We start from the raw sequence: 25,185 nt of genomic DNA on the forward strand, positions 1-25,185 counted from the left end.
AGAGGCACAGCAAGTTGACAAGAGAGTGAATGCACATTCGAGAGCCTAAAAAAGTTGAGCATAATGGAAAGAGGGGCTGCTGCTGCTGCTGCTGCTGTGTGTGTGTGTGTGTGTGTGTGTGTGTGTGTCTGTCTGTCCATCCTTGAGCAAGTGTCAGCATGCTGAGGGTGAGGCTGGGTTAACGACATCACAGGACTTTCTCTTGAGGGCAATGAAGGTTTTAGGCGGTTATTCCATTTCCCTGCGACTTGGAGAATGGCTTGGCTATCAGAGAAGATGGATGGTGGCAGTCAAAATGGGAAGCACTGGATATATTGCTACTTAAGAGAAATAGGAGCAGAATCCACAAGATTTCAAGGTGGAAGAGTGATAACTTGAGTTTCAGGCTCAGGCAATTGGCTAAACATTGAACTTTTTGGTAGAGAAGACAGAAGTATTTACCCAGGTCTGCCAAGTGCCAGACAGAGAGCCCATGCTTCTATTTTCTTTGGAGACACCTGCAGACGTTAAGTAGAATGATGATGAGCAACAATATTATTTCATGGCACTTTTAAGGTTCACGTGTATTATTATCTCATTAGCTTTTTAAAAGCTATTTATTTTATTTATTTATGTTTGGCTGCATTGGGTCTTTATTGCTGCGTGCGGGCTTTCTCTAGTTGAGGTGAGCGGGGGCTGCTCTTCATTGCGGTGCACGTGCTTCTCATTGCAGTGGCTTCTCTTGTTGTGGAGCTCAGGCTCTAGGTGCGTGGGCTTCAGTAGTTGTGGTGCGTGGGCTCTAGAGCACAGGCGCAGCAGTTGTGGTGTATGTGCTCCGCGGCATGTGGGATTTTCCTGGACCAGGGTTCGAACCCATGTCCCCTGCATTGGCGGGCGGATTCTTAACCACTGTGCCACCAGGGGGACCCTCTCATTTAGCTTTCACTCATCGGAGTAAAGTGGGAAGGGGGGACTTGAGCCCTACTGACATATAAGGCATCAGGGGGAATGCCTACGGACTGTTGTCTTAAAGCGTGGGTCTGCAAACTAGGCCTGCAGCCAAGTCTGGCCCACGACCTCGTTTTTTTTAGAGCCTGCGAGCTAACAGTGGTTTTTACACTTGTAAGTACTTGAACTAAAAAATCAAAAGGAGAGTAACACTTCATGACAAGTGAAAATTACATGAAATTCAAATGTCAGTAGCCATAATTAAAGTTTTATTGAAACACAGCCACGCCCATTTACTTGTGGTCTCTGGCTGTTTTGTTGCTACAAAGACCAACTGGCTTGGTAGCCACAGAGAACACGTGCAAAATCAAAAACATTTACTATCCAGCACTTTCTTTCCTTCTTCAAAACCAGGCAGTGAGCTTTCTGGTATTTACAGAACAGAAACCCGCGGAGGCTTCTGCAACTCCGCACTCCCCTGGGAACTCTCCAATTCCCTCACCCCCTTGCAAGGAGAGAGCAGCAAGCAACTTATTTATGTAGCCAACAGTTGTGTAATGCTTAGCACCTGCCCAGCTCATTTCATTCTCATCACAACTCCATCAGGTGGTATCATCACCATGTCCATTTTACAATGGAGGAACCGGAGGCACAAAGAGGCTGAGCCACCTGCCCAAGGTCACACAGCTAGAAGTGGTGGAGGCAGGATTGAAACCCGTGCCGCCAAGCTCCTCGGATTGCGTGACCAGCGCACTCCAGGTAGAGACAGGTGTCCTAGAAGGTCCACTGGGACCTTCCCCCTGAACAGAACACCTGCCAGGTCCAACCCCCGCTCCCAGGGCCCAGCGCGCAGCTGTAGGAGGCGGGAGGGGCGTCGAGGTCAGGCTGGGGCGGGGGAGCGGCGGGGGGCGGAGCGAGAGGATCCGCGCGGCAGCGGACTGTCAATCAAGGAGTATCAACCCCGCCCAGGGCCCCAGAGACCCACACATTCCCGCTTCCCGCCTCCTGCCTCCCGCCTCCCTGCGGCCGCCGGCGGCGAAGTGCTGAGTCACGGTGAGGCAGCTGCGCGGCGCCCTCCGAGACCACCTTCCCCACGCCTCCCCCGCCGTACGGGCTGCAGCAGCCGCCCTCACCGGGCGGGACTACAGAACGCCCGCGGGGCCGGGCGGGTGCCGGCTATCAGTTAGCAGGACCCCGCCCTCTCCGGCCCCGTCTCAGACTCCCAGGGGAATCTCCTAGGGAGATGGCCAGAGATGCTTAAATAGTCCTCTGCAATTGGGTGCAAGTGGCAGACAACTTTTCTTTCTGCAGACCACTGAGATCTGGTAAGTACCTCATCAGTGATTCACGTGCATAGAATTTAATTGTAGGAGTCTGGAAAGACCCAGAAATAGTCCAGATTGAGGGGGCGGGGAGTAAAATGTCAATACTTTCAAGATGCGTGTAGGTAGGTGATGACAGTTCTGTACGGCGTGGAGGATTGAGCTCATTTTAGGTGCCCCACAGCCCAGCACCCAGTAAATATTTATTGATTGCCTTCTCGGGGAGGGCACATTTAGGGTGAGCCTCGCTTGCCTGCCTGGAGGTCTTTGCCCCGCACAGTGCTCTGAGTAGCAGCAGCTCACGTTCTTAGAGCGCTGACTACACTCCTTTGCGGTAGGCAGTCTTATTACTCCTATTTCGCAGGTGGAAAAACTGAGGAACAGAGAGGCTTAGCAGTTGGCCTCAGGTCACACAGCTGGTACGTTGGTGAACTTGGAATGCAGACCCAGGCTGTGTGGCTCCAGAGTATGCTTCTTGCTGAAGCATCTCTCTTGGTTTGAGTGGGAATCTTTGAAGGAAAGGATTATACGCAGTTTGAAGAAGAGCGTTAGGAATTGCGGGTATTGTATGCAAGCATTTGAACTGGAAAGGGGATTGATTATACCTGTTTTGTGATACGCCGTTGAGTAGGCTTTCGACCCACAAAGAGGAAATACTTTTGGATTGGGGCTGTGGTTGGGTGCCGAAATACGGATAGCACTGTCAAGGGTACCTCCTCCGTGAGTTTCCTGTGCTCTACCTCACATGAAAGTTCCAAGATTTCTTGCTACTTAAGTAGCAAGAAATCTATCCCCGAGCTTCAGGGATAGATGGGTCTTTGAATTTGATGACCCTCAAATATCCCTTTCAATGTCAAGGTCTTTGGCATGTTCAGGTGAGAGTCCCAGACCTGTTGGTTTTTCTCCGTGTTCCCTGTGTCGCCACACAGATCTCTCTCAGCTCAAGGTAGCACCTCCGTCATGGGGAGGTCGAGGGATTTCAATCATGTAAAGCAGATAAAGTGAGCGTTCGAGGTCCTTAGTCAATGCCCAGCGGAGCTGTTATCACTAATCCTCGCCAAAGGTGGTCATAGGGCTACACCCGCTAAACCTTGTAAATCATTAGTAGGGTGCTGGGAACCTAGCTAGTACACCCACGCGTTCACCATCATTATGCTTGTTTTAAAGCGCCTAGCCCAGGTCTTGTGCAGAGTAAGCAATATAAAAATTGTAGCTGTTAATACTTGGGGCAGGTGTGAATTTCGTATGCTATATTTTATAGTCCTTGGGTGGTCCCTCGTTGATGATTTCTCTGTTTTGTTGTTCCTCCTCTTGCCCTCTGTCGTCTACAGGTCAGCCTAAGAACACTCTCTTTTTAGCCTTGGGCATGGCGTGGTCCAAAAAGGTTACCCTCTCACTGCTCAGCCGCGAGCAGTCGGAAGGGGTTGGAGCGCGGGTCCGCAGAAGCATCGGCAGACCTGAGGTACGCTGGCTGGTTGGTGGCTGTTTCCTGCTTTTTAACAGAAAGGACTGGTGGGACCCTGAGGATAAACTTGGGAAGAGAGGGCATGAGACAATCACGAGCCGCCCTGTTGGGTGCCTTAGGAACCAACTCTAAACTTAGCAATTGGGGTCCTCCCCGGAGCAGCCCCAGTCCCAAGGGGGTTTCTGTAATATGGATCCAGTGGTCCTGAGGTGAAACCTCTGTGCCCCTCTCCGCACACCCATGTCCCATCCTGGGTTTATCTGTCAGCCTCTGTGGGCACTTCACCAGACTCACCCACCTGATACCCCCGGGTTTACATGCCCACAGGTCAAAGCACCAAGGAGAGACACTGGGGCCCCATCCCAAATTCCCAGGAGAGAGAATCCGACCGGCTCGGCTTGGGTCAGGTCTCTACCCTGGACCAGTCAGCCATTGCCAGGGATCTGAATTCTTAGAGAGACCCCTGAGACCCAACTTTGTGGACCTCTTGGTGGGAGGTAAGTGGGGGCTTCCCTCAGAGAAGGTGATTGTAGGTGAGGCAGATATCTTTCCACATTAGAGAGCAGTTTTATTTGAAAATTATGGGAGACATGAGACTTGGCGGAAAAGAAAATCTTATACACATAGAAAGGTCATCAAATGGTGGTTATTGCCCAAGGAATACAGTGCCCAGCCCCACATTCCAAAAACAGATTTGTTTTTATTGAGGTATAATCGACATATAACATTACTTTCAGGTGTACAACACAATGATTCAGTATTTGTATATATTGCAAAATGATCACAAGTCTAGTTAACTTCTGTCATCATACATAATTATTTTTCTTGTGGTGAGAACTTTTAAGATCTGCTCTCTTAGCAACTTTCAAATATGCAGTACAGTATTAACTATAGACACCATGTTGTACATTCCATCCTCATGACTCATTTATTTTGTAACTTAAAGTTTATACCTTTTGACCCCCTTCATCCATTTTGCTCACCCCACCCCCACATCTGGCAACCACCAGTCTGTTCTCTGTATCTATGAGCTTGTTTGTTTTTAGTTTCCACATATAAGTGAGATCATACAGTATTTGTGTTTCCCTCTCTGACTTATTTCACTCAGCAGAATGCCCTCAAGGTCCATCCATGTTGTTGCAAACAGCAAGATTTTATTCTTTTTTGTAGTTGAATAATATTCCGTTGTATATTTACACCACATTTTCTTTATCCGTTCATCTGTTGGTGGACACCTAGGTTGTTTCTATGTCTTGATTATTGTAAATGATGCTGCAATGAACATGGGGGAGCATACAGCTTTTCAAGTTAGTGTTTTCGTTTTCTTTGGATAAATACCCAGAAGTGGAATTGCTGGATCGTATGGTAGTTATACTTTTAATTTTGGGGGGAACTTCCATACTGTTTTCTATGGTGGCTGCACCAATTTACATTCCCACCAACAGTGCACGAAGGTTCCCTTTTCTCCACACACTCACCAACACTGTCATTTCTTGTCTTTTTGATAATAGCCTTCCTAATACATGTGAGGCGATATCTCAGTGTGGCTTTGATTTGCATTTCCCTAATTAGTGATGCTGAACTCATCTTCCAAAAAATATTTTTGAATAAAGGAAGAAGTATATTAGGGAAATGGATTCTTTTTGAAAAGTGAGGCTGGTTTGTTCCTCTTCTTAAATTCTGCTCTGATACTCTCATACTCTTCCCACCGTTAGGTTCCTATTCATCTGAGAATGTCTCTTGAGGTCTGTCAAACATTGTTTTTCCGAAGGGACACATGCAAACAGGATTATTCTAAGGGCTAAATGCACAGTGGATGTTGGGAAGATGCAGGTGGGCGTGGTGTCATTTTATACTAGGCCACGTCGCCAGCAGGGGAATTCGAATACCCGTCAGCAAACTCACTATTGTATGTTGAGGGTAGCTAATACTTTAATTACTCCATCTGTCAGAAACACATCTGCTGAGGATTTCTCAATTTTTCTGGTCTTGTGAAACCCTTTGGAGGTCTGCTGAAAACCATCAGTTCATTCTCAGAATAATGTTTTATCCATTCCTTCTCAGAAAAATGTTTTTTACTTTTATTTATTTTTTAATACATCTTTATCGGAGTGTAATTGCTTCACAACACTGTGTTAGTTTCTGTTGCACAACAAAGCGAATCAGCCATATGCATACACGTATCCCCTCCCTCTTGAGCCTCCCTCCCACCCTCCCTATCCCACCCCTCTAGGTCATCTCAAAGCACCGAGCTGATCTCCCTGTGCTATGCTGCTGCTTCCCACCAGCCAACTATTTTATATTCGGTAGTGTATATACGTCGATGTTACTCTCACTTCACCCCAGCTTCGCTTTCCCACCCCGTGTCATCAAGTCGGTTCTCTATGTCTACCTCTTTATTCCTGCCCTGCAACTAGGTTCATCAGTACCATTTTTTTTTTTTTTTTAGATTCCATGTATATGTGTTAGCATACGGTATTTGTTTTTCTCATTTACTTCACTCTGTATGACAGACTCTAGGTCCATCCACCTCACTACAAATAACTCAGTTGCATTTCTTTTTATGGTTGAGTAATATTCCATTGTATATATGTGCCACATCTTCTTTATCCTTTCATCTTTCGATGGACATTTAGGTTGGTTCCATGTCCTGGCTGTTGTAAATAGAGCTGCAATGAACATTGTGGTACATGACTCTTTTTGAATTATGGCTTTCTCAGGGTATATGCCCAGTAGTGGGATTGCTGGGTAGTTTGGTAGTTCTATTTTTAGTTTCCTAAGGAACCTCGATACTGTTTTCCATAGTGGTTGTATCAATTTACATTCCCACCAACAGTGTAGGAGGGTTCCCTTTTCTCCACAGCCTCTCCAGCATTTATTGTTTCTAGCTTTTTTGATAATGGCCATTCTGACCTTCATGAGGTGATACCCCATTGTAGTTTTGATTTGAATTTCTCTAATAATTAGTGATGATGAGCATCTTTTCATGTGCCTCTTGGCCATCTCTAAGTCTTCCTTGGTGAAATGTCTATTTAGGTCTTCCGTCCATTTTTTAACTGGATTGTTTGTTTTTTTTGATGTTGAGCTACATGAGCTGTTCGTGTATTTTGGAGATTAATCCTTTGTTGTTTCATTTGCAAATATTTTCTCCCATTTTGAGGGTTGTCTTTTTGTCTTGTTCATGTTTTAATTTGATGTGCAAAAGCTTTTAAGTTTAATTACGTCCCATTTATTTGTTTTTATTTCTCTTACTCTAGGAGGTGGATCAAAAAGGATCTTGCTGTGATTTATGTGAAAGAGTGTTCTTCCTATGTTTTCCTCTAAGAGTTTTATAGTGTCCAGTCTTACATTTAGGTCTCTAATCCATTTTGAGTTTATTTTTGTGTATGGTGTTAGGGAGTGTTCTAATTTCATTCTTTTACATGTAGCTGTCCAGTTTTCCCAGCACCACTTACTGAAGAAACTGTCTTTTCTCCATTGTATATCCTTGCCTCATTTGTCATAGATTAGTTGACCATAGCTGTGTGGGTTTATCTCTGGGCTTTCTATCCTGTTCCATTGATCTATATTTTTGTTGTGCCAGTACCATACTGTCTTGATTACTGTAGCTTTGTAGTATAGTCTGAAGTCAGAGAGTCAGATTCCTCCAGCTCTGTTTTTTTCCCTCAAGACTGCTTTGGCTATTCGGGGTCTTTTGTGTCTCCATACAAATTTTAAGACTTTTTGTCCTAGTTCTGTAAAAAATGCCATTGGTAATTTGATAGGGATTGCATTGAATCTGTAGATAGCTTTGGGTAGTATAGTCATTTTACTATAGTCCACATACAATATTGATTCTTCCAATCTAGGAACATGGTCTGTCTCTCCATCTGTTTATATGATCTTTAATTTCGTTCATCAGTGTCTTATAGTTTTCTGCATACAGGTCTTTTGTCTCCTTAGGTAAGTTTATTCCTAGATATTTTATACTTTTTGTTGCAATGGTAAATGGGAGTGTTTTCTTGATTTCACTTTCACATTTCTCATCATTAGTGTATATGAATACCAGAGATTTCTGTGCATTAATTTAATTTGTATCCTGCAAGTTTACCAAATTCACTGATTAGCTCTGGTAGTTTTCTGGTGGCATCTTTAGGATTCTCTATGTATAGTATCATATCATCTGCAAACAGTGACAGTTTTACTTCTTCTTTTCCAAATTGTATCCCTTTTATTTATTTTTCTTCTCTGATTGCTGTGGCTAGGACTTCCAAAATTGTGTTGAATAATAATAGTGGCAAGAGTGGACATCCTTGTCTTGTTCCTGATCCTAGAGGAAATGTTTTCAGTTTTTCACCATTGAGAATGATGTTTGCTGTGGGTTTGTTGTATATGGCCTTTATTATGTTGAGGTAGGTTCCCTCTATGCCCATTTTCTGGAGAGTTTTTATCATAAATGGGTGTTGAATTTTGTCAAAAGCTTTTTCTGCATCTATTGAGATGTTATGGTTTTTATTCTTCAATTTGTTAATATGGTGTATCACATTGATTGATTTGCATACATTGAAGAATCCTTGCATCCCTGCGATAAATCCCACTTGATCATGGTGTATGATCCTTTTATTGTGTTTTTGGATTCTATTTGCTAGTATTTTGTTGAGGATTTTTGCATCTATATTCATGAGTGATATTGGTCTGTAATTTTCTTTTTTTGTAGTATCTTTGTCTGGTTTTGGTATCAGGGTGATGGTGGCCTCATAGAATGAGTTTGGGAGTGTTCCTTCCTCTGCAATTTTTTGGAAGAGTTTGAGAAGGATGGGTGTTAGGTTTTCTCTAAATGTTTGAAAGATTTCACCTGTGAAGCCAAGTGGTCCTGGACTTCTGTTTGTTGGAAGATTTTTAATCACAGTTTCGATTTCTTTCTTGTGATTAGTCTGTTCCTATTTTCTATTTCTTCCTGGTTCAGTCTTGGAAGGTTATACCTTTCTAAGAATTAGTCGATTTCTTCCAGGTTGTCCATTTTATTGGCGTAGAGTTGCTTGTAGTAGTCTCATAGGATGCTCTGTATTTCTGCTGTGTCTGTTGTAACTTCTCCTTTTTTATTTCTAATTTTATTCATTTGAGTCCTCTCCCTCTTCTTCATCATGAGTCTGGCTAATGGTTTATCAATTTCATTTATCTTCTCAAAGAACCAGCTTTTAGGTTTATTGATCTTTGCTATTGTTTTCTTTGTTTCCATTTCATTTATTTCTGCTCTGATCTTTATGATTTCTTTCCTTGTACTAACTTTGGGTTTTGTTTATTCTTCTTCTCTAGTTCCTTTAGGTGTAACGTTAGATTGTTTATTTAAGATTTTTCTTGTTTCTTGAGGTAGGCTTGTATAGCTATAAACTTCCTTCTTAGAACTGCTTTTGCTGTATCCCATAGGTTTTGGATCGTCGTGTTTTCATTGTCATTTGTCTCCAGGTATTTTTTGATTTCCCCTTTGATTTCTTCAGTGATCTCTTGGTTATTTAGTAATGTATTGTTTAGCCTCCTTGTATTTGTGTTTTTTACAGTTTTTTTTCCTGTAATTGATTTCCAATCTCATAGCATTGTGGTCAGAAAAGATGCTTGATACGATTTCAGTTTTCTTAAGTTTACTGAGGCTTGCTTTGTGACTCAAGATGTGATCTATCCTGGAGAATGTTCCATGTGCACTTGAGAAGAAAGTGTATTCTGCCACTTTTGGTGGAATGTTGTATAATTTTCGATTAGATCTGTCTGTTTTTTTGTGTCATTTAAAGCTTGTGTTTCCTTATTTATTTTCTGTTTGGATGATCTGTCCATTGGCGTAAGTGGGGTGTTAAAGTCCCCTACTATTATTTTGTTACTGTCAATTTCTCCTTTCATGGTTGTTAACATTTGCCTTATGTATTGAGGTGCTCCTATGTTGGATGCATAAACATTTATAATTGTTATATCTTCTTCAGGGATTGATCACTTGATCATTATGTAGTGTCCTTCTTTGTCTCTTGTAACAGTCTTTATGTTAAAGTCTATTTTATCTGATATGAGTATTGCTACTCCAGCTTTCTTTTGATTTCCATTTGCATGGAATATCTTCTTCCATCCCTTTGCTTTCAGTCTGTATGTGTCCCTAGGTCTGAAGTGGGTCTCTTGTAGACAGTGTGTATATGGGTCTTGTTTTTGTATCCATTAAGCCAGTCTGTGTCTTTTGGTTGGGGCGTTTAATCCATTTACATTCAAGGTTATTATCGATATGTATGTTCCTGTTACCATTTTCTTAATTGTTTTTGGTTTGTTTTTGTGCGTCTTTTTCTTCTCTTGTGTTTCCTGCTTAGAGAAGTTCCTTTAGCATTTGTTGTAAAGCTGGTTTGGTGGTGCTGAATTCTCTTAGCTTTTGTTTGTCTGAAAAGCTTTTGACTTCTCCATCGAATCTGAAAGATCCTTGCTGGGTAGAGTATTCTTGGTTGTACGTTTTCCCCCTTCATCACTTTAAATATGTCCTACCTCTCCCTTCTGGCTTGCACAGTTTCTGCTGAAAGATCAGCTGTTAACCTTATGGGGATTCCCTTGTATGTTATTTGTTGCTCTTCCCTTGCTGCTTTTAATATTTTTTCTTTGTATTTAATTTTTGATAGTTTGATTAATATGTGTCTTGTCGTGTTTCTCCTTGAATTTATTCTGTACGGGATTCTCTGCACTTCCTGGACTTGATTGACTATTTCCTTCCCCTAACATGTTAGGGAAGTTTGCAACTATTATCTCTTCAAAAATTTCCTAGTCCCTTTCTTTTTCTCTTCTTCTTCTGGGACCCCCTATAATTCGAATGTTGGTGCGTTTAATGTTGTCCCAGAGGTCTCTGAGATTGTCTTCAATTCTTTTTATTCTTTTTTCTTTATTCTGCTCCTCAGCAGTTATTTCCACCATTTTGTCTTCCAGCTCACTTATTCGTTCTTCTGCCTCTGTTATTGATCTCTTCTAGTGTATTTTTCATTTTGGTTATTGTGTTGTTCATCTCTGTTTGTTTGTTCTTTAGTTCTTCTAGACCTTTATTAAACATTTCTTGTGCTTTCTCAGTCCATGCTTCCATTCTATTTCCGAGATTCTGGATCATCTTTACTATCGTTACTCTGAATTCTTCTTCAGGTAGATTGCCTATTTCCTCTTCATTTATTTGGTGTTGCAGGTTTTTACCTTGCTCCTTCATCTGTGACATATTTTTTTGCTGTCTCATTTTTTTTTTAATGAGTGGGATTGTGTTCCTGTCTTACTGGTTGTTTGGCCTGATGCTTTCCACACTGGAGTTTGTAGGCTGTTGGGTACAGCTGGGTGTTGATGCTGAGATGAGGAATTCTGTGAGGCCTCACTCTGATGAATATTCCCTGGGGTCTGAGGTTCTCTGTTAGTCCAGTGGATTGGACTCAGAGCTCCCACCACAGGAGCTTCCGCCTGACCCCAGGCTTGCGAATCAAGATCCCGCAAGCTGCGTGGGGCAGCAAAAAAAGAACAGTGACAAAGTAAAAGATAAAATTAGACTAGGAAGCTAGCAGATATGTTAGAAAGAATGTAAAAATAAAAATATAGATGAATCAACAATGGAAGGTAAATCAGTACCACAATAGTAAAGAAGAGGAGGTGGGAAAAGAAGAAAAAAAAGAAAGGCAGGGTGGGGGGAAGGCCTTAGCTGTGGAGGGCGGGGCCTAAGCAAGGGCAAGGTTTAGGTGGTGGGCGGGGCCAATGCTCAGGATCCACAGGGCTGGAAAAGGCCCTGGGGGCTGTGTGGGGTGGGGCTTAGGCATGGTATTACATACAAAGGAAAACCTTTGTATTGAAATATGGTTAGCAAAATATTACAGAACAAATCTGTAATCTAGTAACTTAAATAACAACTCTAGTGACATTCAATAAGGAGATCTGGTGGCAGTTCTCATAACTACCTAATTTCAACTCTGTGAGGGGCATGAACAGTAGTTCAGTATACATGCAACAGCTGTGATGTGATATGAAAAGAGCTTTGATTTCGGTTGGTGGCAAAGTCACAGGTCCTGGTAAATTACTGTGGCTCTTTGACTACATCCATAATTAAAGGCAATGTTACATTTTACTTTGGAGCTGGGTGGTGGTGACTTCTTGCACACCAGTGTGAATGTACTTAATGCCACTAAATTGTATACTTACAAACAGTTAAAATGGTAAATTTCACGTTATGTTTGTTTTACTACAAAAAAATTCAGAAGAAAAATACCTGCAGTTAGAGGTTAGTGAAAATAAAAATGTGTGTGTGTGTGTGTGTGTGTGTGTGTTTTTCCCCCAGCCAAGTTTACCTGAATTCTATCCATGGTTCCCAGTTAAGAGTCCCTGGCTGGGCTTCCCTGGTGGCGCAGTGGTTGAGAGTCCACCTGCCAATGCAGGGGACGTGGGTTCGTGCCCCGGTCCGGGAAGATCCCACATGCCACAGAGTGGCTGGGCCTGTGGGCCATGGCCGCTGAGCCTGCGCATCTGGAGCCTGTGCTCCGCAACGGGAGAGGCCACAACAGTGAGAGGCCCCGCGTACCGCAAAAAAAAAAAAGAGTCCCTGGCTGAAAACCTATGCTTTAAAGACCTCTGCATTTTACTAATGCAAAGGATCTGCCATGCCCCAGGTGTGCCTCTACCCTAAAGAAAAATAAATGGATAGGAATCATTCCTAATGCCATCACTCTGGTTTAATCACTGTTAAGACAAAGGGTGTTTCCTTTTGTCTGTGTATAGTTAAATATTTTAGTTGTACAGAATAAAGAATTTTGTGTCCTTAGTTTTTTCATTTAAGAGGGTAGCAAAAGGACTTCCCATGTTATTATAAATTCTTCATAAACACCATTTAAGTAGTTATGACATATTCCAGTGTATGAGCATACCATTATCCTCTTACTCCTGGCCCTACATTTTTTATTTTTTAATTTAAAAAATTTTTTTATTGAGGTATAGTTGATTTACAATGTGTTAATTACTGCTCTACGGCAAAGCGATTCAGTTATACATACGTGTATATATATATATATATATATATATTTTTTTTTTTTTAATATTCTTTTCCATTATGGTTTATCATAGGATATTGAATATAGTCCCCTGTGCTGTGTTGTAGGACCTTGTTGTTTATCCATTCCGTATATATAAAACCTTAATCTGCTAACCCCGACCTCCTCCCCCTTGGCAACCACCAGTCTGTTAACTATGTCCGTGATTCTGTTTCTATTTCATAGACAGGTTCATTTGTGTCATATTTTAGATTCCACGTCTAAGTGATATCATGTGATATTTGTCTTTCTCTGTCTGACTTACTTCACTTAGTATGATAATCTCTAGGTCCATCCATGTTGCTGCAAATGGCATTATTTCATTCTTTTTCATGGTTGACTAGTATCCCATTGTATGTATGTACCGCATCTTTATCCATTCATCTGTCGAGGGACATTTATGGCAACTCTGTTTTTAGTTTTTTGAGGAACCTCCGTACTGTTTTCCACAGTGGCTGCACCAACTTACATTCCCACCAACAATGTAGGAGGGTTCCCTCTTCTCCACACCCTCTCCAGCATTTATTATTTGTAGACTTTTTGATGATGCTGGCCCTGCATTTGACCATTTAGATTGTTACCCTATTTGTTAGCACTCCGCACACTGCCAGCTTGCCAGAAAGATGGACCCCAACCCTCCCATCAACAGGGAAGGAACGCATCACTCTCACTTCAAGGTGGTTACTTTTCAAACTTTTTGCACCAAGGCTCTGTCAGTAGAAAATAAAATCTCATAAAAAACCTGGAGCCCAGAGCTATTTTAGTGTAGAATTTACAACCGTGTTCGATGTTAGTGACCCTAGGTGACACGTTCCCCGTGACTGTAAATGTGGAAGTGGAGGAATTCACAGTGCTCTTTCGGTGATGAATGGCAAACAAGATGGAGTTGGGCTGGCTGGCACCTTCCATTAAAATTGTGTATGGGGCTTCCCTGGTGGCGCAGTGGTTGAGAGTCCGCCTGCCGATGCAGGGGACACGGGTTCGTGCCCCGGTCCGGGAAGATCCCACATGCCGTGGAGCGGCTGGGCCCGTGAGCCATGGCCGCTGGGCCTGCGCGTCCGGAGCCTGTGCTCCGCGGCGGGAGAGGCCACGGCAGTGAGAGGCCCGCGTACCGCAAAAAAAAAAAAAAAAAAAATTGTGTATGGGTCGGGACAGCCCCAAGCTGGAATTGAAATGATTGCACAGCATGATGTTGGCGGGTGGTTCCTCTGTGCTCCCGGCAGGAGGGAAACCCACCTGTCACCTGCATTTGCCTCTATGCCCCACTTCCCCTTCCACCAGACAGTCCTTGCTGATGTGATTTTCCTTGGACCACTGTCATGCAGTGACACCTCAGAGATGTTGCGGGTTCCGTTCCAGGCCACTGCAATAAAGCGAATATTGCAGTAAAGCAGGTCACGTGATTATCTTGATTTCTCAGTGCATACAGAAATTACTTATGTTTAAACTATACTGTAGTCTACTAAGTGTACAATAGCATTGTGTCCAAAAAAACAATGTACACACCTTAATTAAACAAATACTTTATTGCTAAAAAATGTGAACTGTTATCTGAGCCTTCAGTGAGTTGTAGTGGTAACGTCAAAAATCACTGATCACAGATCACCATAACGAATAGAATAACAGTGGAAAAGTGTGAAATATCGCGAGAATTACCAAAGTGTGACACAGATACAAAGTGAGCAAACGCTGTTGGAAAAATGCCACTGATAGACACTTGATGCAGGGCTGCCACAAACCTGCAATTTGTAAAAACCACAATATCTGTAAAGCGCAAACCTCTAAGTGCAGTAAAACAAGGTATGCCTGTGTATGTTTTTTATTAGGAAGAATTTCTAACGTAGAAAAGTAGAAAATAGTATAATGACTCTCCAGGTACCCAGCATCCACAGTGATCAACTCATGGGCAGTCTTGTTTCCAATCTTGGTCCCCGTCCATTTCTTCCGTCAAAGTATTTTGAAGTGAATCATTTCATTTCATTCAGAAATATTTCAGTTTTTACTTAAAAAATATAACTGTAATCCCATTATCACAGTTAAAATTATAAGAGTTTCTTAATATCAAACCGCCTTGGTCCTAGTTGATGCAGGACCTGTAGGTGGCGCTCTCCATTAGCAGTGTCTCTAGACCTTGAGTCAAGGTAGAGGAGCACAGAGTCACAGGTCAAGTCCATTCAAGGCCATATTTCGATCTCAGTCTGGACTACGTGTTGGCAGTTTCCTTCTACCTTCTCATTGTTACCCTAAGGCTCCAGTCTAGAGGCTGAGTTAGGCCCAGGGGATAGTCTGAGGTGTTGGAGTCTACCTTTGAGGGGCCTCTGCCTTTTTTTGCTGCCATATTATCTTGATGTAGCCTGGCCTTTTGTCAGGTGTTGGGAGGGTTGGGGGGGGTCCTCTCCGGAGACAATAATTTAAAAGAAGAAAAAATAATGTAAAAAACAGGCATTATTGCCCTTATATCAGTTAGATTAGGCTCAGTTGTGTATAACGGAAAGCACCCTCCGAAACCAGTGGTTTATGTATGTAAGGAGTTGTGTTTCTCTCTTGAAAATCCAAAAGTAGGTGGTCCAGGGTGGGCCTGGAAGCTTCACACTTACCAGAGACCCATGCTCATTCTATCTTAGTTCATCCTTCTTACTGCATTCTTACTGTATCACGTTATGGTCCAAGACGCTCTCAGAGCAGTAGCAACCATTTGCTCTTGGGGGCAGAAAGGAGGAAGAGGGGAAAGGCAAGACGATATATGCCAGCTGTCTATCTCCTTTTATAAGGGATTTCCCTAAAAGTCCCACCCAGTTCCTCTCATTAGCCAGATTTGGTCATATGACCACACCTACCTACAAGGGAAGCTAGGGACCTAGCACAAGTACCACTTGGGATGTTGGTGCAGTACCTTCTGTGTACACAGAATTATTCTAGATTCAGTGGAGCATCATAGAAAAGCATAACGTTGGCCCTGTCCCCAAGGAAGTGATATTTCTGGCAGTCACTTCCGGTGCTTCCTGACTTCAATAAAATGCCAGGCTGCTGGAGCTTTGTTAAAGGAGCACCACAGGCCGGAGGGGTGGTGGCCACAGGTTTCAACTGGCCTTCTCAAGAGATCCAAAGAAATAGCTTGGAAGCTGCCAACCGAAGGTGGCAGCTAAAAGATTTGGAAGTGTTTGAAGGAAAGGAAATTCTCATATCGTTCAAAAACTTTGAAAGATCATCAGTTTAATGAGTTGGGGACCAAGTCAAGACATTTAAAAAAGTCAGAGTTCTTATATATCTCAGAGCTTGTCTTGCAGATAACAGGTGTCTCTCTAACATGTTCTTGGATACATGCTGTTTAGAGAATGTGAGGAACTTTGGTGAGGGCTAATACCTAACCTGCAAATAACACTTTAGGACAATAGTCTGATGCAGATACTCTTGCTTGTCGGAGGAAGAGTGTCTCTTAACACACGTGCCCCATCCTTTAGCCAGATAAACAGTTCATCCCTCTGACTTTCACCACATCCAGCCCCCTGGCTTCTGCAGGCTTCTTGTGCCTTTCTTTGTGTGTGTGTGTCCGTATGTCATGGACTGGTGACAGAAGGGTTGGATATGCGATCCAGATGTCACAAATAGGACTTTGCAAACAGTGAATACCTGCTGGTCTCTAAGTGGCAGATGGTGATGAGGGTAGTGCTGGAAAGAGGGAACCTCTTCTTTTCATGATTTAGTTAACAGCAGGACATATTTGCTCATAGGAAACTGATCCCAAGAAGCCATGCACATCTCTTGATCTCATCTTTACCCACATTTTAATACCATAGAACCACAATAATGTAGAAGTAAAAAGCCATCTTGAGGCTCTAGACCCTTTGTTTGGCAAGTAGTTGTGTCTCAGAGATTTATGGAACTGGTACAATGTAACAGATCCACCCATATATGTAGAACCTGCCCCGCTTTAGGCACTGGACCAGGTGTTCTCCATTCATTGTCTCCAGGCCTTCAAGCTGTGTATTATCCTGTGAGAAGAAGCAGTGTATAATAAGGTATGAGAATTTTCAGCCTCTCCTCCTCCCAACCCCAGTTCCATTCCTGGGCTTTCACTGAGCCGAAATGGAATTATGAGAGACAGGATGAGACCGAGAGGATCTGAGATCTGATTTTCACTGGAAAGAACAGAGAATTACTGGTGGGAGGGAAAAGAATAAGTTCAGAAGGTGAGGGGGAGAAGGAGAAAAGGGAAGAGCTGCCTCCACATGGTTGGAGGAGATTTGAAGGGTTAGAGTGAGAGATGATGGAAATATTGGAGACATTTATTGGAGAGGAGGAGGGCTGATTTGAAATCTTTAAGCCGAAGCCCTTTTTGGCATTTTGAGAGAATTCAATAGATATTTGAACTGTTTTCCAGTTACTTTTAAATATTGGACTGGATGAAACACTGGGCTAAGATGGGTTACAAAGTGGCCCAGCTATATATGGCTTACAGCCCGTATTTTAAAGTGAGGTAATTGAGACTTGATTAGGCTAAAAAACTTGTAGTAACTTGTTGAATTTGTGTGTGCGTGTGTGTATGTACTATATGTGTTATATGTGTGTATATACATATGTGTGTGCAAGTGTGTATGCATATTTTTTCCACAGAAAGTGAAAATAAGAGTCAAGACAAGAGACAGGGAGGGTTTGGTGCCTTCATTTCCAGCAATAGGACAGAGTAGATACCCTGAAACAAAGAAGCAAACAAACAAATAACCTAAAAATTAATTAGCTGAGCTGATAGGAAGTTAGAGCAATTCTTAGAGTCTAAAAACAATGAGAAAGAAAGAAAAAATAGGAAATCTGAATAGTTTCATAGCTAGTAGGGTAATTGAATCAGGATTTTGAAAGTTTATTACAAAGCAACAGGTCCAGATGTTACAGACAGATTTTACCAGATATTTAAGGTACAGATAATTCCACTAATACACGAACTCTCCAGGAGGTGAAGCTCCAGGGGTCCTCAAATCACGTTATGAAGTCCTGTTACCTTGCTATCAAGACCAGGCAAGGACAGCAAATGAAGGGATAATTGCATCTCATTTAGAAACATTTTTGCAGGACTCATAAGCAAAATATTAACCAACCAAATACAGCAATGTATAAAAAGGTATTATGTCATGACCAAGTTTGGATTGTCTGAAGAAAGCAAATTTGGTTTAATGTTAGAAAATCTATTTATATAACTTACCAACACTAAGAGATTAAAGGAGAAAAAATGTATAATGTCTCAATCAGTGCAGAAAGCGCATTTACGGGAAGTCAGCATCCATTTATGCTAAAGAAAAAATCAGTAAACTAGAAATAAAAGGGAAATTCCTTAACCTTATGACAGGAATCTACAGAAAACCCACATTAAACAACCTGCTTACCAGTGAAACTTTAAAAAGCAATCTGTGTAACATTAGGGACTAGGCAAGGTTGCCTATTACCATCTATTCTACTCAGCATCCTTGTAGAGGGGCCAGCTTGAAAGAAGACAGAGAAAGAAATAGAAAGTATAAGGGTTGAAAATAAAGGGCGGAAAACAGTTATTTGCTGATGGCTGTTGGTTGGAATATTACTCCCAAATATTCACTCCCTCCCTGTAATAGGTTATACACTCCCACCCACTTTTGGGTGCGTTACCCATGAGTCCACAGGGCGGGTTTAAGTGCCCTCCTGTCTGCCTTTGGGCTCGACCATGTCACGTGCTTTGACCAATGGGACATGTAACTGGGATTGTGCACCATTTGGCTCCTGCCCTTGGCTATGAGAACAGCACGTCCTAGAGAGTGGCCACTGTTTCATCTTGGGACCCAGAATGAGAAGACATGTAGAGGCCAGCCTGGCCCAGCAAAACCCAGAGAAATGGCAGCCTGCCTCAGCTTTAATCTAATGCAAGCAAAAAATACTTTGTGAACTATTGGCCAAAAGCTTATTGATAAATATACTGGTGATATGAATGTCTGCAAAGAAAACCCAAAAGAAGCTACAGATGAATTATTAAAATTAATAAGAGCTTAGCAGTGTTCAAAATGACCTTTGTATTCACGTTTTTTTGGTTTTTTTTTAACATTTTTTGGCTGCACCGCGTGGCTTGCAGGGTCTTAGTTCCCCAACCAGGGATTGAACCCATGCCCCCTGCAGTGAAAGCACGGAGTCTTAACCACTTACCACCAGGGAAGTCCCTCTATTCACATTTCTAATCGCCAGCAGCAGACTGTTCAAAAACATTAGTTAAAAACGCTGTTTACATTCCTGTAGCTTTGTGATATAGTTTGAAGTCAGGGAGCATGATGCCTCCAGCCTGGTTCTATTCAGGGTCTTATGTGGTTCCGTACACACTTTAGGATTGTTTGTTTTATTTCTATGAAGAATGTTATTGGGATTTTAATAGGGATTGTATTGAATGCTTTGGGTAATATAGGCATTTTAACAATATTCTTCCAGGACATGAGCACAGAATGTATTTCCTTTTATTTGTGTCATCTGCACTTTGTTTCATCAGTGTCTTGTAGTTTTTAGTGTATAGGTCTTTCACCTCCTTGGATAATATTTTCCTAGGAATTTTATTCTTTTTGATGCAGTTGTAAATGGGATTGTTTTTTTAATTTCTCTAATAGTTTGTTGTTAGTACATAGAAACTCAACAGGTTATGGTAGTGCATATCTGAAAGTTGCTAAGAGTGTACCTTTGTGTAGTGACAGATGGTAATTAGACTTAGTGTGGTGATCATTTTGCAGTATTTACAAATATCAAATCATTACCTTCGGGGCTTCCCTGGTGGTGCAGTGGTTGAGAGTCCGCCTGCTGATGCAGGGGACACGGGTTCGTGCCCCGGTCCGGGAGGATCCCACATGCTGCGGAGCGGCTGGGCCCGTGAGCCATGGCCGCTGAGCCTGCGCGTCTGGAGCCTGTGCTCCGCAACGGGAGAGGCCACAGCAGTGAGAGGCCCACATACCACAAAAAAAAAAAAAAAAATCATTACCTTCCACATCTGAAACTAATATAATGTTATATGTCAATTATACCTCAATGAAAATACTATTTACGATGCTATAAAAGTATGTTAGAAAAGATGTTTAATATATGCAAAATCTGTATGGAGAAAATTATAAATCCTATTGAAAGACATTTTCAAAGACCTGAATAAATGGAGATAACCATGTTTATGAGTAGGAAAACTCAGTATTATATAAATGTCATTTCTTCCCAAATTGATCCATAGATTCAAAGCAAGTCCAATCAAAAGTCTAACATTTTTGTTTGTATATGTTTTTAAGTTTTCTAAAATTTGTGTAGACTAACAAATGGCCAAGAATAACCAAGATGAACATAAAGATATGCTGATGACAGCCAAATCTGTTTCTACCTCTAATTTGGGCTCAAGATTTATCTTCAGTTGCCATCTAGCTTTTGCACAATATACTGGACGCTGAATATTCATAGTTCTATTTATAGAAATATTTATATACATATCTCAAACTCAACGTGACCTAGAATGAAGTCACCTTGACTACTTCAAGGCTGCTGCTTCTGTTATGTTTCTTGTGCTTCTGGATGGCCCTACTGTCCTCCCAGGCCCCATAGCTAGAAATTTGGGAGGGATCTCATGCTCTTTCTTTTTCCCATTCTCCATCACTACTGCCATTGCCTTAGTCCTGGCCTTTGTCCTTGCCTGGACTGTTGAAATCACCTTCTGAATATTCTTTGCCTCACGCCTCTTCCTTTTCCAGACCATCTTCCACATGTATGCTAGGGTGGTCTTTCTAGATCTGATCGTGTCAACCTGATGAAAACCCATCACCTTCAGGATAAAACCCAAACTTCTTTAAGATTTGGCCTGTATCCTCAGCCCATCTCTCATCATAAATCCATGTGCATCTTTTGCTTCAGTAGTTTCCTCGCAGTTTTTCAAGTTTGCCGAGCTGCTTCTCTGCTCTTTCATTTAGAATATTCTTCCTTCTCCCACTTCTTGATTAACTTCTACATGTACTTCAAGACCCAGCTCAAGTGACACCTCCCCGGTAGAACCTTCCCTGATCCCACCCTACGCTCCTATGTGTTGTCTTTCTCCAGAGCATTTATCATCACAGCACAGTAATTGGTGTTCTAGTCTGTTCCCCTGTGATGAATCTGTTTATATGTAGACTGTATCTCAATTGTGCTTGACTATTTAGATCTTAGACAATCATAAATTGTCCACTTCTCATAAAATGTCAACTGTTTAACTTAGTGAATCCGTGTTTGTGTGTGTGTGTGTGTGTAAGGAGTTCTTGCCTGAAAGCAACTAGCATTGCAAAAAATTGCTCATTAGCCAGATCATTTTTAATTAGGTTTGCTAGATCTCTTCTTGAATGTAGCCCCGAGTAGCGTGGCTTAAAAGGCACATCTAATCTGCTGGATTTTTTTTTTTTCAGTTAAAACATCTGGATCCATTTTTACTGTTTGATGAATTTAAAGGCGGTAGACCAGGTGGATTTCCTGATCACCCGCACCGAGGTTTTGAAATAGTAAGTAAAAGAATTTGACCACAAAATTGTGTATTTTAAAATTTACCTCTGTTCTTAAAATTAGTAATCACTTCTAATAGAAAATTCAAATTTAAGAGCAATGAATAATAGGCAAAAATTAATTTATAAGTTCCTGGCTATAGACTGGTTGTTAACAGAATTGTAATATCTATTTTACATGAAATATATTCAAATGTAAATATTTACTGTGTTTAATCTTCTTTGAATTCGTTTGAATTTGTGCCACTGGATATATTCCTGTCTGAGCAGTTAAAAAAGGGAAGAATTGGCTTCTTAAAGTATTTATATAATTAAAATAATTTATTGGAGGTAGAAGAAACAATTTAAGATGTGATTAAAATACTTTTATATGAAAACCTGCTTCTCTTCAAGAATTTTCAGAAATGTTTAATCTCATGTAGCATAATATTTTACACCCCAAAAGACAATCCAAGAACACTGTTAGTGTTTAACTCAGTTCTAAGGAGTTATAGAATCAAGGGGCCGAAACAGAACGTGGCCTAAAAATTAGAATTTTAAGGCCAAATATATACATTTACAAATTTAACTGTAAAGTTTATAGATTCTGCTGAACACTTATTTTCAGTTTTAGTTCAGTGAGAAAATAAGAATGTGTAATATAATATTGGGGCCCTTTCAAAGATTCCCATTCTCCACACACACAGATATTGTGGGGAAAGATGCAGGGACAGTTCCCAGCCAAGTTCAGTCACCTGCTCCCTGAGGAAAACCTGTATTCTAAGGAAACAGACCAGGGCTTAGTGTGTTTGTCAAGTCCATTACTGAACGAGCAAATATTTATTGATGTCTGGTGACATGAAGCATGGTGTCAGGTGATCTTTTGTATGTTGGGATGTGTGTGTTTGTGTGTTGGGGGAACTGGGCAGAGGCAGAGGAAGGGGAGGCTAATGAAGAAGGAGGCATGACCCCTGCTTGCCTCCAGTATGGGGTTTAGTTAAGGATGTAAAAGATGGACAGGTAAAGAGTTAACCTCTGCAGTGTGAAAATAGAATAAGCATAGAAGCTTCTGGAAACAGTATGAAGGATTAAGGTCATTGGACTGGTTTCCATTTGTCACTTAGCCATTTGCCTTCCGGTTCTCTTCTCTGTGACCACTTCGGGGCCACTGTGCCTTGCTTTACAGCAGTAATGGAAGGCATGCCTTTCACCTCGCCTACACTGATGCTGAGTTCTGACTGTGCTCTTCTGCCTCTGGTATCAGGACATTCTCACCACTCCATCCCACAGCTCCAGCTACCATTTTACTAATCCTTCAAGATCTTTTCAGATATCACTGTCTCCATCATGTTTTCCAGACAGTCCTGAGAGGATACCCTTTCTCCTTCGTTTGGCCGCCGTAGCATTAGATTTTTCCACTCATACATGTTAGATCTTTATGGTGGCCTTGATCATATTCTGTTTTGTATTAAAATGAGGAATTGCCTCAACCTCCCCCTCCCACACCCAAGAGGACTGTAAGTTTCTTCAGCTCACATCATCCCGCCTATCTCCATGTTCTCCTGGTGGAGATTCTCAGTCACTCCTGGCTGAATTTAATTGAATAGTGAAAAGAGAAGGCTTCTGCTGAAGACGACAAATATATTAAATAAAATGAATGATGAAACACGTTGCTTTCCTTTCCATTATTGAAAGAAATTTTAATTTCCTTTCTTTCTTTTTTTTTTGCCACACCACGCTGCGTGCGGCATCTTAGTTCTCTGAGCAGGGATCAAACCCGCTCCAGGGAAGTCCCTAATTTCCTTTCTAAGTTACAATTTATAAATTGTACAGGGCTCAATGTTAAACTACTCTGGGAAGGGGTCCAGCTGTAGAATATCGATTTTCGGCTCTTTACTTTTGAGTAAAGCATTTTTCTGAAGAGTGTAATTGTAACTATAGCCAGCCCTTATCATCTGTAGATTCTATATTCATGAATTCACCTACTCACTAAATGTATTTGTAACTGTGGTGCTTGCGCCGTCATTGGTGGGCATGCGCAGAGCAGCCCAATGTGCACATGCTCTCAGCTGAGGGTCATGAAGACGATGCTCTGCCTTCTTGTTTCAGCTCTCATACTGCAAACAGGTGTCCTTCTTGAGGTCTATTTAGTGCCACATTTTTGTGCTTTTTGTTGGTGATCTCGCTGTTTTAAGTGCTGTCCAGTGATCCTAAGTGCAAGAAGGCTGTGAGGGGCCTCATGGAGAAAATACGTGTGTCAGAGACGCTTCTTTCAGGCGTGAGTTATACTGCTGCTGGCCGTGAGTTCAGTGTTAATGAATCAGTGATATATATTCAGTAAGGTGTCTTTAAACAGAAGCACACATAACAGGAGGTTACGTATTGATTCTTGGTTGTGACTTGAGGCTTGCAGGAACGTAACCCTTTATTTCCCCAGGAGCAGAGGTTCAGTGTTGGCTCATTTAGTGATCATGGCAACTTTATAGAACATCGCTACTGTAAATAACTAGAATCGACTGTACCAGTTTCCCCCAGGAGTGTAGGTAAGCTAAGGACCCAGCTGTCTCTTACTGTGAACTTTAGTAGTCTGCAGTTTAAAATCAGGTGCACTTCTGGGCTCTCCTCACCTCCTCCCTGGAGCATTTTCTACAGGCTTGTTGTAAATTTTGAAAATGCTAATTAGTATAAAGAACAGAGTTAGAATCACCTGTTATCTTACCATCCAGAAATAGGCATTGCTATTGTTCTTCCAGTACTTTTTTTTCTGGTATGCTGTATATGTTTTGTGTCTTTTTTAATTTCCTAACATTATACTGTTAACATTTTCCCGATATTTAAAAAAAGACTAATCTTTGAAGGCTTCATTAAGCATTTGCCATGAAATTGTACCAGTTGACATTACCAGAGCAATATATGAGGGTACTTGTTTTCCTTCAGCATCACCAACACAATATATTTACCCAACTTTTCTTTATCTTTGTCATTTTGACAAGTGAAAAATAATGCTTAATCACTTTTAATTTGAATTTTTCTTATCTGAGCAAGGTTGGATATCTTTTCATTCATTTTTGGCTGCATTGGGTCTTCATCGCTGTGCGTGGGCTTTCTCTAGTTGTGGTGAGTGGGGGCTACTCTTTGTTGCGGTGCATGGGCTTCTCGTTGCAGTGGCTTGTCTTGTTGTGGAGCACAGGCTCTAGGCGTGCGGGCTTCAATAGTTGTGGCCTGTGGGCTCAGTAGTTGTGGCTCGCAGGCTCTAGAGCACAGGCTCAGTAGTTGTGGTGCACGGGCTTAGTTGCTCCGTGGCCTGTGGGATCTTCCCGGACCAGGGCTTGAACCCGTGTTCCCTGCATTGGCAGTCAGATTCTTAACCACTGTGCCACCAGGGAAGCCGTTCTTTGCATTTTTAAGCATCTTTTTACCATACATGTTTATATTCTTGGCCTATTTTGTTCTGTTGGGTTGGTGGTATTATTCTTATTGCTTTATAAATGCTCTTTGCATATTAAGGAAATCAGGCCCTTTTCAGTGATAGGAGTTGAAATAGTGTTAACAAGGATTTGGCTTGTTTTGCACACCCCCAAAGGTAGACCTTTAGTTACAAAGCATAGATACAACCCAATAGAAGGAAGCCCTTTTTAACAATTCCTTATGCAAAGATGGAATAGGTCCCCTGGATCAGTGATTTTCTTATGCCTGGAGAAATACAAGCATGCACTGCATGTTAACATAATGGGTATGTTATCAAGATAAATGGTCCTCAAAATAGGCTTTGTGCGAGATGAGTCAGTGCTGTGCTGAAATAAAATATTAGAACTCATGTTTATATTTTTAAAGAAAACTGAAATTATGCTGGACTAACACATGAATATAAAATAGAACTAAATATATGTTGTTTAGTCCCTGCTCACATTTTTTAAACTAATAGTGATACATGATCAAAGAAATGT

At 41.7% G+C, this 25,185-nt stretch overlaps 1 protein-coding gene across 1 annotated transcript in view; it reads left to right on the forward strand.

Moving 5' to 3' along the window:
- The first annotated feature begins 1,847 nt into the window (after positions 1 to 1,847).
- Positions 1,848 to 25,185, forward strand: part of PIR (pirin) — a 100,672-nt gene continuing 77,334 nt past the window's right edge. The window contains 3 exon segments of the mRNA XM_089904764.1: positions 1,848 to 2,252; positions 3,581 to 3,711; positions 21,167 to 21,259. Of these exon segments, the coding sequence (XP_089760890.1) occupies positions 3,616 to 3,711; positions 21,167 to 21,259 (189 nt within the window). The 5' untranslated portion in view covers positions 1,848 to 2,252; positions 3,581 to 3,615.

Source organism: Delphinapterus leucas, chromosome X (assembly GCF_059928025.1).
Source record: "Delphinapterus leucas isolate spDelLeu-1000000601 "Yukka" chromosome X, BTC_Dleu_Yukka2, whole genome shotgun sequence".
Classification (NCBI taxonomy): domain Eukaryota; kingdom Metazoa; phylum Chordata; class Mammalia; order Artiodactyla; family Monodontidae; genus Delphinapterus; species Delphinapterus leucas.